Source organism: Buteo buteo, chromosome 20 (genome assembly GCF_964188355.1).
Source record: "Buteo buteo chromosome 20, bButBut1.hap1.1, whole genome shotgun sequence".
Lineage (NCBI taxonomy): Eukaryota > Metazoa > Chordata > Aves > Accipitriformes > Accipitridae > Buteo > Buteo buteo.
Window position 1 is genome coordinate 22,772,562 of NC_134190.1, and position 17,900 is coordinate 22,790,461.

A 17,900-nucleotide genomic window follows, 5' to 3' on the forward strand; every position below is an offset into this window, starting at 1 on the left:
GAATTTTCAGAACAATATTACCGGATTTTGTGAACCATATTGATTTTGATGAAACTGCATATTTAAGTTATATCAGTGCCTTTTATCCAAATGTCTCAATGCCTTTCTGTTATAGTATGTACAAATTGTGGTTAATTTCAGCATAACATGGTGAAATTTGTGAAAAAAGGTGTGTTTGTAACTGTGTCATTTAAAGGAAAAAAACACTGATGACCTAAACCAGACTGGTATACTGTTTTTAGCCAGGTTGTCCAGAATCTATGCTTCTGATGAAACAGAACTTGCAGCGCAGAACTGTGTTAAAATAATTCTGAATCTTCATGGATACTTTAAAATGTTATTCTTTGTGGATAGTTCTACCTATTTATGTGTGATTTGTTTTCAGAACAGAATGGAAACAATGGTATAAGCTACATGAAAATTTCTTTTTTGTGTGTAATATAGCTAAATGGTTTTACTAAAGAAATCAAAAGAAAGTAATCTTAAAGTACAAGAAAAATAGTGTTCTGGAAGTCACTTTTTGCATCATCTGAGACTGTGGGAATCAAAAATCTTGAGAATCATGCTGTAGAGCAGGTTGTGTAGAAGAGCAAGGCTCTTCTTCTGAAGTTGCTTTGTGTTAATGGCTATTATATATTCAGAATTTACCCAGAAGCAACATCTGATCATGCTATGGTATATTTTCTTACTAGGTATAACAGCCACGCAGTTTAAGAGTCCAAAACCAAGTTATGCTAAAAACGGAGTTTTTTTAAAATTTAATGTTGATAAATTTAGCATTTCACATATTTCTTTATCTCTGTGTAACTCACTCCAGTGTATCAGTGTCTTACATGTACTCGTGAGCCCAGAACTGGACCCAGCGCTCCAGATGTGGCCTCACCAGTGGTGAGCAGAGGAGAAGGATCCCCTCCCTTGACCTGCTGCCAACGCTTTTCATAATGCAAGCCTGGGATGCTGTTGGCCTTGTTTGCTGCAAGGGCACATTGCTGGCTCCTGTCCAACTTGAGGAACCCCTGGATCCTTTTCTGAAAAGCTGCTTCCCAGCTAGTCTGTCCACAGCATGTACTGGTTCCCTGGCACAGGACTTGACATTTTCCTTTATTGTACTCCATGAGGTTTCTGTCAGCCTGTGATCAAAGAAATTAGCAGGGCCTAATTCACAGGCACCATCGTAAGTGAAAAATGTCCCATAACTGAAACTGAGCCCATGGAATTGACTGTTCCTCCTTTGTTGTAATCTTTGCTTCTGCGTGTGTAATTGGCTACATGTTAAAAAAATTTCTGACGGTGATGGATAGAAATAAATAGAATTTTAGGTTTTTTCTCTCTACTGTAGTAAAACCAATAATAGCTTATCTTTCACTTTATGGTTAGGTGTTAGGTAAGACACGAACATAAATGTATATGATTGACGTGTATCAAATACGAAAGTGTAGTTGTTTGAGATCTGTCAAATAAGAAATTTTAGCTTTTGGGTAGTTTTAAGAGGTATGCCACATTTTAATTCAGAAATTAACTTTTCTTAAAAAGGAATTTGTGTCTTCTTCAGTGGGATAAGAGTTTTCGTTCATTAATATTTCTATTAAATAGCTATTTAAACAGTTGTATGTTATATAAGTTGGATTAATTATTTATTAATATAATAATTGTTCTAATATATGATTTTAATTTCTTCACATCCTCAAGCAAGTTGATTGTCTAGCAGCATCTGGCATTGTTTTATATATACATATTTATACATATATATATAAGACACGAACAACTAAAGCCAGCTTATTTTGATTGCAGAAAAGCTTTGCATTTCCAGAAAATTTGCCATTCTCCACCTTTCCTGAAAAGAAAGGTTATACCCAGCCTTTCTTCTTGCTCAAACAAGCTAATCTTGATCTTTCTTTTGTTTGTTTGTTTTCTTTCCATCACAGGAGTCATCAGGACTGCCTTGCACAACATGGACAGGGAAGCCAGAGAGCATTATTCCGTTGTCATTCAAGCCAAAGATATGGCTGGGCAGGTCGGAGGGCTGTCAGGGTCAACAACTGTAAATATCACACTCACTGATGTCAACGACAATCCACCCAGGTTTCCTCAGAGTATGTACAATTTCAGCATATAACTGATTTGAAAATCGTGTTGATTTTCAGTGAAGTAAGAAGCTATTAGTAAAATCCAGTTAGTATTCAGATTCGTGGGGAGAAGGCAGCTCGAGAAGTGTTTGAATTCACCAATATTTTTCAGTTCTCCAGTGATTTCAGATGAAGCAGAGATGGCATATGCTAGAATATTGAAACCAGTGAAGATTTCTTTCAATTAAACACTGAGTAAGAGTGAGATGGGTGACAAACCAATACTCTTGTCATATGTGGGCTATTTTCCTGTCCTTTTTGAATTTATATTTCAATTACTGTGTGATCCACAAGTGAATTACATTGTTCCCATGGTAGACCACAACAAAAGGTAACACATTAAAAGATTTAATCCAGCATGCCTTTGGCTGCTTCCATACACATCTATCAATTTTTTTCTTCTGTTTCTTTCTCTATACCCATGCAAACTTTTAAGATCACTTTTTACATTAGAGATGGTCAAAATCCAAGCTGTTTCTCACTGTTGTCAAGCTATGGTGGAGTCTGCCTTTATCCTAGTTAAATGAATTGTTGATGTTGATGTCAAACTGAATGTTCTCACATGCATATATGAAAAGTATATGCTAGAATACTCTTAGAATATCTTAATATGACCACTAATAGGAAATTCATTATTATGCAACTCATTTGGTGCACATTGATCTGACACAGCAGCTGGAGTCTTGTAGGAATTCTGAATTCAGTCAACAATTTATTTAAAAGTCTTCTGGAATGCAATTGCATAGCTAAACCCGCTTTCCTTTGCAGATTGGCTCAAGGCCAGTAAGAATATTGTAATCTGGACTCAAGACATTGCGTGAGCCCTTGTAGAACATAATGGACTGTTAGCTATAGGTACCTCCACCAGGAAACACATTAAGCTGTTTGAATGAGAAGATTTATAAACAATAATAGAGACGACAACGCTCCAGGGAAAAACAAAGCTCCCTGGTGATACACGTTACGTGAAATCTGATCAAGCAGTATTTCTGGCTCATTAAAAGTGTTGTAGAAATGAATATTTTTTCTGTGCCTCGCAAACACATAAAAACATAAAGCCTTTGAAACACAGCCTTAAATAAAGTATATTTGGTTTTATGTTCCACAGAATTGTCATTGCATCCATCACTCTATTTAATACTTCCTAACTATTGGAAAGGCAAAAGGTAAGGCATATCTTTGAACAAATATAACATCTAAAATAGTTAAAGTAGAAAAAATGTCCTAAGTTTCCTGCAAACTCATGAGACAAATGGATCCCTACATATCAGGTTTCAAGAATTGGCCTCTTTTATTTTGAATGGAAGGTTTTGGATATTAAACTGGCTAGCAGGCAGAACTGTACATTGTCACATACATTTCTTTATCTGTATTAATATTTTTTCAGAAATGGAAGAAGTACAAAATGTTCAGGTTCTATTCTATACATTCTAAGGGATTCTAATAATTACAAAAAATAACACTGAAAACGACAAAACATCATTTCACATTTAATGAAAACTCATTATTTAACAAAGCAAAATTAAAAATGTATTTTAACATTATCAGTTTAAACAGAAAGTACTAATCCTAGAACACATTTTGTAGAGTACAAACAGTTGCTTTATCTTTCCTTACACAGGATTCCTATACCACAGTTATGACTCTAACATTGCTTTTTTATTCCTTTTCAACAAGTATAATTTAAACACTTTGCAAAAGAGTGGTAGCTATATGTAAGTAATACAGAACAAAAGTATAGACCATCTAAAATCAGGCCATATTAACATCATGAACTATTACAATAATACATGAGTATTGCACTAACAGAAATAAACTTCACTGTTTATTTTTCTTTTCTTTGAATGCCATGATTTTCAGTTAAATTTCTCTTCAATTTCCTTATTAGACTGAATGCTAAATGAGACTTACTGAGGCTTGTCACATTCAGAGTTGAATTCAAGGGAAGTGCTAACCAAAACTGCATATATCGAGTGTATAACCATTGGGACAGGCTGAGCCTCAGCTAAACCGCAGACTTTCTTTTGGTTAGTTTCCTTTTCTCCGTTACCATACTTGTGAGTTTTGAATCTGACTCTAACTGTATGAGTACTTTACTTGCGAACATGCTGGGTAGCACATCTGATCAATGCTTTTATTATTTGTTTTACTTAGAAATATGCTTTATTGTATATATTTAAAAGATCGTACCTTTCTGGCTTTGGTAGATCAGTGTTCAGTAGAGATGCATATGGAGTAAGTTATGAGGGATTTGTCCCCCTTGAAACACTTTAAAAATATATTTAAAACTTAGAAATAGAGGTTGTAAATATATCTGCTTAAATGAATTTGCTGTGGTTTTTTTCTGTACTCACTCTAAATATAGCTGACTTTCTTTCAAAGAAATTACTAACAGAAAAGCTACAGTTTTCCAAAATACCAAAGAGTCTAGGAGGAAGAATGGGAAACATTACTGCATGATCTTATCAGTCTGATGGTTGCAGTTCTGAAATACATGGTAATAATAATCTCTGGAATAGGAAACATAGCTGAAGAATTCTGTGTGCAAAACACAGTAGTATGTCTCAGAAGTAGGCAAGGGGTTGTGAATTCAGTGGGAGAACAACCCGATACCAGTTCAATATTTTGCTTACCAGTTACTTCAGTGCATCTTGTACAACACTGATTTATTTTTCTTCATCACCACAAATTTTGTTTCTTTTGAGAGTCCAGTTATAAATGAACTATCTATTTAATGTAAACTGACAGACAATGCTCTGCATGGGAAGGTTTTTGCTTTTCAATAATCAGCATCTCTCAGTTCTTGTTAGTTTTACCACTGATGGATCCACTTGGTTGATGGCTGAGGGCCCTAATTTCATAGTCATAAATTTATTTCAGTAATCTGATAGAAAATGTTTTGTCTACTGTTGACACTGTTATCAGCCTTGAGTTACATCAGAATTTTCTGTATAGTTTTCTTTCATTAATTCTCTCTGGTCTTGTTTAGGATGAATAGATTCTGCATGTTTTGCTTTGTTTAGGATGAATAGATTTTGATTGAATCAAGATCATCACACTAGGCAGATGCTTCCACCGACATGTTTTGTACATCAAGTGCTAACGATTACACTCTGGACAGTGTGTAGGAGATCTGTACTTATTGTGTGTAGAGTCTAATTTTACAAGGAAATTACTTCCCTGATACCCCATTTGTAGATTTTGTCGTTCGATACATCTAGCTCAGTTCTTTAGGATAAAGCAGAATTCAAATACGAGTCATGGCTTAAAACATTTTTTATAACGCTTGATTGTTGAGTCTTGGTTGTTTCATGGCAGTATATAGATATAATGTGAAATTACATATATGCCTAATTAGTTTGGCTTCACTTTTTACAATGTCATTGTATGAAAAGTACACAGCCATATTTAAATGGGAATGTTGTATGAAGATACTCCAGTTAGTTCTGAAAAAGTAAGCTCACATCCCAGAAGTAGACATTAACTCTGTTCTGTGCTAGTAAGGTGTTCAGCCTTGTTAATATAACTCTTAGCTAATTAAGTGCAAAGGTATCTGCTGTTGATTTTCTTTTGGAATTTATACTCCAATATGGTCCTTTCCATATCCCCAGTTGCACATAGTACATCCAGTTCCTATGATGCCCATACATAACCATCAGCACCCTCTCACTCCCCAGTGCCATGCACTGTAGACTGTCCCGTCCTCCTGTGGCGGCTAGTCCAGAGCTATCTGCCTGCTGGTTGACCACTTGGCTGCTGCCAAATGAGATGAGTAAAACCGAATTTTCTCTGATTTTCTTTTAGCAAGTCTTTCTCTTCTATTCAACCAGTAATTGTTAAGCAGCTTGTAGAATCATAACATGTGAGGCCTCTGCCCTTCTGTTAGATTTGTGTGAAAATGGACGGGGGTTAAAAGTTACAGGAGGCTTTTCAATTAAAATGATTACAGAAGTTGTGTGTCCTCAGGAAACTCAGATTTAAAACAAAACAAGAAAAGGACTCGATAACTGGTTTGGCTTAAGATTGCTGAAATCTGATCAACTGCACCTTTGTTAATTAGATTTTGTTCATACCTAGTAGTCTAGTTTCTTGTTCATTGTGTTGTTTATGTGATGATGATGATAAGTCCAGCAACGATCCAGTGTCCAGGGAGCAGGAGGAAGCATTTCATTCCAGAAATTGTTCTACATTTAAATGTTGCTTATTTAATAAGATTTTTTTTCGTTATATTTAGAGGAATGCCTTTTTCATAATTCACACTACGACACTTAGTACCTTTGTGACTATTCCCAATAGCTACTAGCTATAATATACTAAGGGTAAATGTATTGCAATTGAGTAGTCCCAGGTATCAGTTATTGCTGAAGAGATGCTTAGGTCTTTTAGGAAGACCTTAAATCAGAGTAGAGGGACACATAGAAAGTTGTTTTAAAACCAGATTTGCACAGAACCCTAATATTTTGTTTTTCAGAACATATATTCCTGCATAGAACTTTATTCCTTTTCTTCAAAAGTGAAGTTACCATCCTGGAAATTTTATTTTATTCTTATTTTTCTCATTCCTGTGTTCCACAAATAAGTTTTTTGTACTACCATATTCACTGTTTGTTTCCACAGGCGGTTCACAATTTAGGATATGCTTTTCTAGAATTATAGTTTATATATTACCAACAATTTTTATCATATATGTGTTCCAGGATGTCTAAAGAAATGTAGATTATAGTCATATGATTTGATTGTTTTTTCCATCTGCAAGATTTAGGGAGGATCACTTTTCCTTCCCAGTGGTTAGACAAAGTCAGCTTCAGAAACAGCTCTTTGTGTAAATAGTAGGCAGGAGAGCTTGGTGTGCATGATCAATCTACTGAAAGGCAATTATTAATATCTCATTAAAAGATGAAATGAGTAACATAAATGCACATGCCAGGGGAAATGCCAGGAAATTAGATATTTCTAGGTGATAAGGAAATACAGCAGCCTATCTTAATATTTTTTATGTCCAAAACAGGTATTAAAAATTAAATGTAGCTTCTTCTTAGTACTGTTGTGAAATTGAGTCAACATAATGAGATTTAAAGGGTGGGTTCTCATGAGAAAATTTAAGGGCTGTTCAAAGAGAATTCTTTTTGCCGTGCTCTTAAAACACCTCTGGTTAATACTGAGAGTATTCTCCAAAATTGAATTCTTGCCCAACATGCTAATCTCAGCTAACTTGAGACATAAAGATTAATCCAGAACATTTTAGTATATTATTGGGAAATCTTAAGTAACAGGGGAACTTCGATATAAAAAAAGACATATAAATAATTACTTGTAACCTAGAAATTCTATGTGTTAGTGCTGATAAAATGTAAACAGTATTTCAGTATAGACTTATAAAATTATAATGGTATCTACATAAATCACGTTTTAGTTATTTGTGTAAGGAAAGAAAGGTAGCAAGATTTTCTTTTGTTGACAATGTTGTTAGGACTGTGTTAAAGGTTGCTGTAAAAATCTGGCAATGCATTTCATGGGGTGTATACATTTTAGAAGCTGTTTCTTTGTCAAAGAAAACAGCTATTAAAATTGGTTATAGTACATGTTCACATAATAGCCACACAGCATAATTCTGGTGCTAACGAGTATTTTGCTTCTCTCATATTCTTAAAGGCAGAGAATTTTTTCAATTAATTGTGTTTATAAAGTGTGTGCTCAGGTTCCAGAGTGAATGACCAGTGAGTGACATGTCCTTTGTGAGTATGGTTGGTGTTCAGTATACTGATTTTCTGCCTTTACAGAGAATCATCACAGGTAAATCTCCAAGCCCCCTGACCTTAATTGTTATTTGTTTAGAAATGGCTAAAGTGTCACATGAGAAGCTGACTGTGGGGCAGGTAAATATGAGCTAGCAAGCTTTCACTTCTATCAATTTTCAGAACCTGAGTTTCCTTCTGACTGTGACAGCCGGGAGCGCATTAAAAGGGGAAAAATGCTATTGTATACTTGTATTACCTGATGAAGGTGTGTGACTTGAATGTGTCAGGCCAAGAGACAACAGCTGTTAGTCTTAAACATAAGAGAAATATGGTGCTTTTTTGATTCTCCAGAAGAAATATTTAGAATCACCTGCCTAGCAAGGCTGCTGCACAAGGACTGTTTAAAAAGCAGGCTGTTTAAAAAGCAGCTAGCAGCAATAATGTCCTGAGGAAACAGAGAGGTAAAAGGGACAAGCCTCAGTGATCTGACTGATTTTCTAAAATTTCTCTTATATTGTGTCTTTCTAATGTGCTAGAATCAATCATTCATCTATGAATTCTGCTTAAAGAGATGGACATGTGAGATGAGGAATACATTACTTAAGACATGATGATGTTCATTATGTACCAAAGAGAGAGATAAGAAATAAAGTATATGTATCTTTGAGTGCATGCTTCCATAGACTGGAAAATACTGTGTAAAGTGATTTGTTTAAGTGTCTTCTTATTCTGTTAGTTTGTGAGAAGATTGATATGCTCTCCTATTTGCATAAAATTTGAAGTTAAAGCTACCAGATTGTTTCATTTGTTACTGAAATCTGACCTAAGTTGTTTAATGGCATTTGATCGCATAGGAAGTCTCATGATATTCTATTTCCTGAGCAGAATAAGTGTGATTCCCATAACCAGATTTTTATGTAAAAATTGAAGGAAGTAAATATAATACTTCTCCAGAATATTTAAGTATTGGATTCAAAATCTTCTTTACCAAGAATTCATGACAATAAAACTTGATCACAGAATTGTTTACAGAATTCAAATATAAAGGGAAGCTGGGAGGGGCAAAAATATATTTGTGTCAAAGTCTGACTAAGTATTTGTAGAAAACATGTGTTCTGTATACTGAGCTTTAATGCCAGCTATGTGCATCAACTTTACTCCTAACTAGGATGGAGTCTAGCAGTGGTTTTTATTTCACTTAATTGGGTATTGTCTATGAGAATTTCTATGTGCAAGGTAGATTATTCATTACATACATCATACATATCAAAATAATTTTGGAATAATAAAAAAAAATCTGTAAGGGTTCTGAAAGAGGCAGTAATGATTTTGGGAATGAGGGGGGTTGTTTGTTTGTTTTGTTTGTTTACTGATGGAGAATTGGGAGCAGGACCACTCCATTTTAAGGGTTAGTCTTCAGATTTCCCTTCATTTTCGTATTCTTTTTAAAGGATAAAAACCTAAACCCCACTGGGAGCACAATCCTAGCTGTGGTAATGCGAGGGAAAAACAAACAAACAAACAACAAAACCAAACATGGTCCAAATGGAGCACATGCCTTTTTCAGGTGTTGCTCTTGCTCTCTGCTGACCCAAGCTGCCTGATGTAGCCGTGGTCCTCCTTTAAATGGCATAGAATATGCTCAACACAGCACAGCTCTAGAGGCTGCTACAGATCATGCCCAACTGTTAAGTTGCTCATTAGTGATGATTATGGAGTGTATATTTTGTTTTTCCCACACCATTTGCATAAAAAAATGTGTATTTGGGTATTCAATACCTACAGGAAAGTCCTGTGAAAGTACTGGTGAATGGCGTTATTCCTCCCCCGGCGCTGTCATTGAACACCGTGAGATTCCTGTCGGCCCATTTCTCCGGCCTGTCCAGGTCCCTTTGAACAGCAGTCCTGCCCTCCAGCACATTGACCACTTTTTCCCAGGTTGATACTGTCCACTCACTTGCTGCAAGTACGTGCACCCTGTCATTCAGGTTATTAATTAAGACATTAAATAGTTTTGGCCACAATTTTGATTGTTAATCGGCTGCCAGTCTGAATAATCAGACTTTGAGCCTGGCTCACTGTCCATTTATTCTCCGTATGTTATCAGTTCGGCTCAAGACTGAGTACTTAGCTAGTTGTGGGTTCAAGCAAACTTTCTTCACATAGCACTTTGATATACATTTAGGATGTGGTGATATTTGTGTTAAAGCAATCAGTTGCTGTGTTTATCAGTTTGCTAGTAGATAGAGAAAGGTATCAGCGTATGAGCTGTGATGTGTGAACGAATGCATCCATTGGTTCATCACCAAGCAGTATTTATCCTTATGTTACTAAAACTATACCTTGGATAAACAAATAACAAGCAGGCCAAATACTTGCTTATTTCTCTACTCGTTCAGTATTATGCCTCTCCTCCCTTCCTTTGTTAAGTAATTCCTGCTGTTCAAGAGGACATTATAACCTATAAAAGTAAGTCGAAACTATCAACAAAATAGATTAATGAATAAAATAAAGTAACATGCTTATTGAGTTGCATTAAATACTGTCATACTTTTTTTGAGAGAGATTCAGACAGAGGAATTGCTTTTCGGAAGGTAAAACACAGCATTATGGGTTGCCTGTAGGCTTATTGAAATTAGAAGTAAATTGTTCTACAGATCAATAAATTGTTTCTGTACTATAATGACAGATAAGCCATATAGTTTATTGAAGGAAAGATGAAGATCACCTGTACGCATTTGAACGATGTTTCAATTAGCATAGATTAAATCCTGCAAAGTGATATGACTATCCTATACAGTACATTAACTGGAAAAGAGTATTAATTTACTCATTTCATGAGCTAAGTGAGTGCATCTGAGTGAATGTTAATATAAAAATTGAGAACCAAATCAACCTCTACAAAATCTTGATCCGTGAGCCACCGGGCAGCCCCTCTAGAACAATTCAGAGCATCCCCAAGACTGTTTGAAATTTCTGCTTTTCAACAACTCCTGGAAGGCTGTGATGCTGGGACCGTAGGAACAATCTGTTCAACTTGGGCAGATTTGGTGAAACAGTTTTAATACAGACTGGTATCTGTTCCTCAGGGCTCCTAACTTCCCAACCAATTTTTAGAGGGTTGAGACAGACTCATAGCTTACCATCAAGAATCATAAATTGACAGTATGTGCATCGCACATTATTTTTAACATCCTATCAAAATTTATTCAATGCCCAAGGAAATGTTCAGTTCAGCCTTTAGTTGGTTCCTCTACTTTCCAGTAATAAAGTTTACAACAATTTAGTGTTTAGTAGAACATTCCCAGTTTCCACCACTAGTCTAAATAAATGTCTATAATATATTTTATCTAACCATGTTGCTGAATTTTATCCTCTTATGTGTTTGTTGGGTTTAGATAGTATTGTTTGTAATTATCTATTTGGCTCACGTCTGTATGAGACATCTTCAGGCTGTCTCTGAAGCAGTGGTTAAATACTTGTTGGGAGACATTCCTGACCTTATAATCTAAGAGGGTTTATTTTTTAACAGTTTTCTTTTCACTCCATCCATTTTTTTGAAACACGTCAGTTCTACAAATACTGACAGATAATTAATAAGCGATTTCAAATATTTGTTTTGCTTGAAGTTTTAGTATTTCAGAATGTTTGAAGCTGGTATCAGTAAAATGATTTTCTGAAACAGATGGCTAGCACTTGGGGTGTGATTATAAAGCAGAGTGTAGTGTCATGAGGATATATTTGAGCTAGCTTGACTATTTGGAAGTCTCTAATTAGTTCACCCTATCGTATGGGTTATAACACTTCCAGTTCCTGAAGTGGCTTGATTATATAACACATTCTTTATGGCCTCTACATAACATATTCTTTATGGTCTCAACCTTTTCCTTTTTGGAATGCAATAGTCAGAGCAAAAGTGTCAAAAGACCACATTTCACACTTACTTTAACAATAAGTAAATTCCAAAATGGATCTTGTCTGATCACTATAATTTTATGTATGAAATAAAGCAACCAGCAATATGAAATTGTCAGTTGACATCATCTGTAAGCACGAAGCATTGCAAAAGAATGCATGGCAGAGCATTTATTTGGAAATTTGTGAAGGTGGCTTTTATATGCATATCAAAGAATTGCGTCAAAGAGTTAACGGTGTGTTTTAATTGAATCAACTACTAAGCAATTTTCCTGCTACATCAGTGTTGGTATTTTCTTCTTTACATGGTAAATTATACTTTTTCTCTTGTTCTACTGGACATTTCTTGTTTCCCTTGAGCTTTTTTAATGCATGGTAACATTTTTTTTTCCCTAGGAAACCTCTCTTTCCTTTTGGACTAACAAAGCTTAGTGCACTCTTCCATCCTTCTCACACTACCATTTGTTTATTAGTATTACGGGCTAGTATTACAAAAACAATTCAAGACTATAAATAAGTTTAGGAAACATTGTGCAAGGAATTGGAGAAATCTGTAATAAAACCTTCGATTTTCTAACAGGTGTCTAAAGTTAGTTGTATTTTAGTGATAACATCCATTCCCTCTGCAGTTGCAACTTCTGTAGATCCATAATTTCTTCAATCCATCCAACAAATAGTGGTTTTCTGCCATAATGCAGGTTTTATCTCTGAATTCAATTTAAATTTTGCCTTTCTACCTGCTTACCGAGAGCAGCTCTGCAGTGATGCTAGCTGGTTTAAACTCAGCAAACTGTAACAGCACGTTAGCTTTGATACGTAGCATCTTCTGTTCCACTGTCCTGCACCTCAGTGTTGCACTATTGCATTCACTATCACAGAATGCCCAAGAGGAATATAGAAGAAAGTCTGCAGAGTTTCAGAAGATCTGTAATAACAGAAGTTGTTATTTTGCTCTCTTTTCTGTATTGGTGGTTGGCCTGTAATGTAAATTGTGCAGACTGTTGGGGGGGGATTTGGATGGGGGGTTGTTGACGGGGAGAGATTTGCAGTGTGCACACCTTCTATTGAACGTGTATTCTCCTTTTTAGTGCTGGTAGGTTTCTGCACCCCTGCTGTGTTACAACACTAGCATTATAGGAGAAAATTTCTTTGAGCTGTTTTTGTGGCCTAGTTTCAGACGGAAACTGAGTTTTATGTAATCACATTGTGTCTGTTTGCCACTTTTTTCTCCTTGTGGCACCTTCTTGTCCCCCAGGCAAGTTTGCACCTGTTAGGAGATTTAATCCAAGAGGATAGAAACAGTGAAGAAAACTACCTTTCAGAAAAATATTTCATTTTCTAGTGATTAACCTAACAGGTTATAAAAACACTGAAAGGCGGTCATAGTTGTTATGGGTGCTTTTTATGGGCACAATTGTGTAAAACTTTTATGTATCCATTATGTTCATTTTCCTTTACCATGGATACCGGTTAAAATTTGTGTGCAAAGTGTTTTGTGCTGCAACAAAAACACTATAAAGTGGTAATGGTAAAATATTCGGATTTACTACATTTTTCTGTAGAAAAAAATACATGTTAATTCAATGTTGCAAAATATGTGCTGATTCAGTGTTGCAAAAATGTTGATGTGATGTTGCAAAACTGATTGAATTTCGGAAAAACAAATGATACAAAGATTTTTCCAGTTCAAGAGTAGCCATTTGACTACTCATTTGATGGTAAGTTGGTGGAGGTAAATATATTTTGCTTATGGAGAAGATAAACTTTTAAAAATACTGTTTTGAAGTAAGCTTCAGAGTTAATTCCTGTGTTACGTGATGAACAGCAAAAATAACTGAAAACTAAAATCCTGCATTAGGTAATTTGGATTTTGAATAGGGAACGAAGGCATCCCAAGTAAAATACAAATCCCTTTTGAATTCTTTCAGGAATTTAAATAAGTTCCTAGGTTTATTTGTCAGTTTTGCATATGAAATACTCTCCCGTACTCAGAAGTGCATCGAGCACATAACGGTTCTCTAATTTAGTTTGGCTAGAAAATGTCCAAGCTGTTGTGGGTTTTTTTTTTTTCCCCCCTTCAGAACATTATCAACTCTATGTTCCTGAATCAGCTCAAGTTGGATCAGCAGTTGGCAAAATCAAAGCAAATGATGCAGACACTGGTTCAAATGCAGACATGAAGTATACAATTATAAATGGTGATGGCTCTGGGGTGTTCTCCATATCTACTGACAAAGAAACAAGGGAAGGAATTCTTTCCCTGAAGAAGGTAAGCAATAGACTTTGAAAGTTACCTGTGTATGTAATTAAAATGTAATGATGAATGCTGAATAAGCAGATACCATGATGAAAATATTTTACTGTGTAAATCTATTGAACCATGAACTTCAGCAGTGTAAGCTTCTCCACATCGCCTCCTGAGACTTTAAATCTTTGCAGGAAAGGCAGGGAGAAAAGAAATTCGGGGAAAAAACCAGTTATTTAAATCTTCTGTGCTTTTTGAATGGTCATATCTAATATTTATAATAAACTAAATCTTACTGAATTTTTTATTATGATGGTTTAATTTTTCTGAATGATGGTTTTGCACATTAATTTCTTTCAAAGAAGTAAAATTTGGCTGAAAGTTGTACAAACTGTATGAATCTTGAAGTAGAAAGTTTTATCTGTGGCAATGAATGTATAATTCAGTTTTCATAGCCTGTTATTCTTTGACTTGCTAGCTGGCTTCTAAATAGTCAAGTATTGTGCACTGTGTAATGTAAATACTGACTTGCTTATAAAGAGTCAAAATGTAAATGGTCAAGCCATCACACAGTTATCATATATATGAATTTCCTATATTTATGCCAGTCTATTCAGACTATTAATTATAAAGTGTTCTTGCAATTTAATTTCATTCTTAACTGAATTCCATGCACAAATATAATTCCATAGTTTCGTCTCCATATTAAGTCCTCTGAACTGAGTTCATAGTGAATGTTTCCTGATGTGTCTGCCAACTTACGCTAATATTCTATGGCTAGATTTAAATTTACTTTTATAATAAGCCAGAAAGATGGTTTATTATATTTAAGTAACATTTTTTTTAAAACCTTTCCAACAAAGGGAAATAATTTCTTGATTTCAGTTATTACTTGGACTAACAGACATCAGTTAGCAATTCTCATGTGGATTTGTTGTTTTTGAGTCTTACAGGAATCAATTATATCCGTACAGCCTAAAAAAATAAAAGTGAATTTGTATTCATATTTCGTAATAAGTATTCTGGGCCTGATTAACGGTAGGAGGAATTAAACCCAGCAAAATGTGGGAAAAGAGAATACATAAAAACTGTCATAAAGAATGTTACTTTTTTGCATCTGAATAGGTAGGTATGTATGTATGTAAATTTTTGTTTAACATCTTAAGAAAGATTTTGTAATGGAAGGGAATGTTATTTTTATAATTCAGGATGTTTTAAGAACGGTTCCTATCTCTCCCAGTATCTTAAAAAGCTTCAATTCAGAGTCTGTTATAAAGGTTGTGTAATACCCACCTCGTTCAGCCACATAAAAGTAAACTCCATCTTTTTTATACCACTGAACTTATTTCTTGGTGGCTTTGATGTAGCTAATGCCATAATCTGTTATTTCTTCTTCAAAATGAGTGTTGTTCTCATTTAAAAGTTCACCATGACTATTGTTATTAAATTTATGCCTGTTGAGAACATGAAGCAGAAAGGAAGAATTTGCAACAAAATGAAAGAGTCCATACATAAAAAGTGTAAAATCACATTTCTTACTGTTTCTTGGCAGACAAAATAGCTTCAGAGAAATTTTGACTATGTTTTAGAATGTGACAAAAGCATATGTTGCCTGTTCTTACACATACACATGACAATGATTTGAGTCATTTTGCCATCAAGACAAGAAGGGATACATTTTGCTTAGGTAATGTTATATTTCAGTTGAGCAGAAATTCAGCTTTTAAAGCTACATAAATTGGTGTGGAATACCTCCATTCTTTCCTCAGAGAAGTTACAGTATCCCCTTGTACAGTACAAAAAGGTGATCTCATTTTTTAAACTTTTTTTTACTCAGATCTTGAATGCAGTTTAACAAGTATTTCATATACTGTGTGCTGTAATTACTTTTGATTTAGATGATTGGGTTTGAAGCTGAATTAGTTTGATAGCCTACACAAAACAGATAATCTCCACTAAGAATGGAATGGGTTTGGTTTCATATATCAGATGCCACTACCTTCTATTAAAAAGAAATAGAATGATTTGTCCTCTAATACGTCTCTAGAAGAATGTATAGTAGGCACATAGGAAAAGCCAGAAGTAAATGTATCATTGTGTCCGAAGATCTGAAGTTGTTCTCAAACTGTTTGGAACTTCTTATTTAAGGCTCGGATGCAAAAAATCAAATTTCTCAGTGCCTCCGTGCTAGGCTGTTCAACAGGCATGCAGAGTCTGTGAGTGCTGGAAGGAATCTTTTCTAGTCTTCTTCTGGGCTGACCCAAAACATCTGGTACTTTCATTATCTCCTCTATTGACAAGCCCTGTGGAGCCACCCTTCAGCAGCAAAGATCTGCTACAAAGGGTTGATTGCAAACTGGCGTGAAGGATTTCCCCTTTGCCTCATGCAGTTCCTTGTTCGAGTGGGAGACTAGAGAAACCCAAAACAAAATAGCACCGTGAAAGGCATTACTGTCTGGATCCTTCAGAGAATGACTGGTCAGCATGTTCCCCCCTTGTTGTGATTTTCAGAGAAGGAAGCTAGAACTTTCCTGACCTCAAGTCAGCAAGTATCATTCAGGCTTCCCAGACAAAATGGTCTGAACAGACCATATCTCTTCCATTTTGTATAATGAGACTGGAAGTGTTCAGGAAACAGCTATTTGCTTTTCATAAAATTCTGCTGTCCTTTGGGGAGTTGGATATTAAAAAAACAGACTTCATTATAATGAACAGCAGTATTTTCCAGTAAGCCCTGTGACTGGTCACTTGAGCTACATGGAGTATTTTCAGTTTTGCATGAAAATCATAATAAACAATGAACACACACTGAAGATATGTGGGTAATTGTATCAGAAAGACATTGTTCTTTGGGAAAAGAGGAAACATGAACAAAAATTCTGTTTAGGTCCATCTAAAATCTAAATGTTTTGTTTACTTTTCAGGAAAGAGTTAATGAACTTCTATGTTGGGACAATTTTAAGTAAATCTAGATTTCTAGAGAGACAGGAAAATACTACAGCTAATGACTGAGACAGGCGACTGATATTCAAGGCCTCTCTGTGAGTTAAATGAGGGAGAATTTAAACTTAGGTTTTACACATTACAAGTGAATGTCTTTACAAGTCATTTATTTGTGTATTTTCTTCTCTTGGAGAGAGCAAGGGGTCAGACAGGACAGAGCCACATCTTTCTGTTTGGCTATTTGGACTTAAATGAGTCCTATTGTGAATTTGATGGGATGGCTGAAATATTTTCTTTGTAAATATAAATTATTTTACATTATCATTTTTATGCCCAAACTCTTGCTGAATTAGAATAGCTTAGGTATTTTAAGATGAACGTTATGATTAATAGGTTATAAAATAAAAAAATTAAAAAAAAAAAGAGGGGGATAAAAACCTCCTACTGGTAAACAGCTCAGATTACCTGAAATAATGGATGAGTCTATGAGAAGTTTCTTAGCACACCATTAGACAGGCTGTAAGTGGGGGCCCAATTTGTTCTTCAAATGTAAGATAAATGTTAGTTTTAACAAATGCACAGTGTTTAAGTGGAAGCCCAGCAAAATACAGTTCTGTAAATTCAAATTGCATCCAGATTTCAATTTTTTAATATTTTATAGGAAGGAAAAGGAAAAGTGATGTAACAACTGGACTTGTGAGTTGTTCAAAGATGTGGAATATCGCAGGGCTTGCTTTGCTTTATAAATTTCCTTACTTCTCAGGAGAGAACAAGGAAAATTTAAAAAAAAAAAAACAAACCACAACTAGTTATGATTTCTGATAATAGTAAAACTTAGTACGGTATGTGTCTTTTCTGTCTAAAATAGCTCAACATTGAAAACAGCGTTTTTTAAGCTCTATGAATCACAGTGACGGAGAGTAAGCTCTTCTT

The 17,900-nt window shown here is 35.1% G+C and overlaps 1 protein-coding gene across 2 annotated transcripts in view; it reads left to right on the plus strand.

The window, feature by feature from the left end:
* Positions 1 to 17,900, plus strand: part of CDH18 (cadherin 18) — a 157,164-nt gene that overhangs the window by 95,139 nt on the left and 44,125 nt on the right. For both annotated transcript variants that reach the window (XM_075052261.1, XM_075052260.1), the window contains exons 4-5: positions 1,926 to 2,093; positions 13,861 to 14,048. In XM_075052261.1, the coding sequence (XP_074908362.1) occupies positions 1,926 to 2,093; positions 13,861 to 14,048 (356 nt within the window). The remainder of the gene's footprint in view (positions 1 to 1,925; positions 2,094 to 13,860; positions 14,049 to 17,900) is intronic.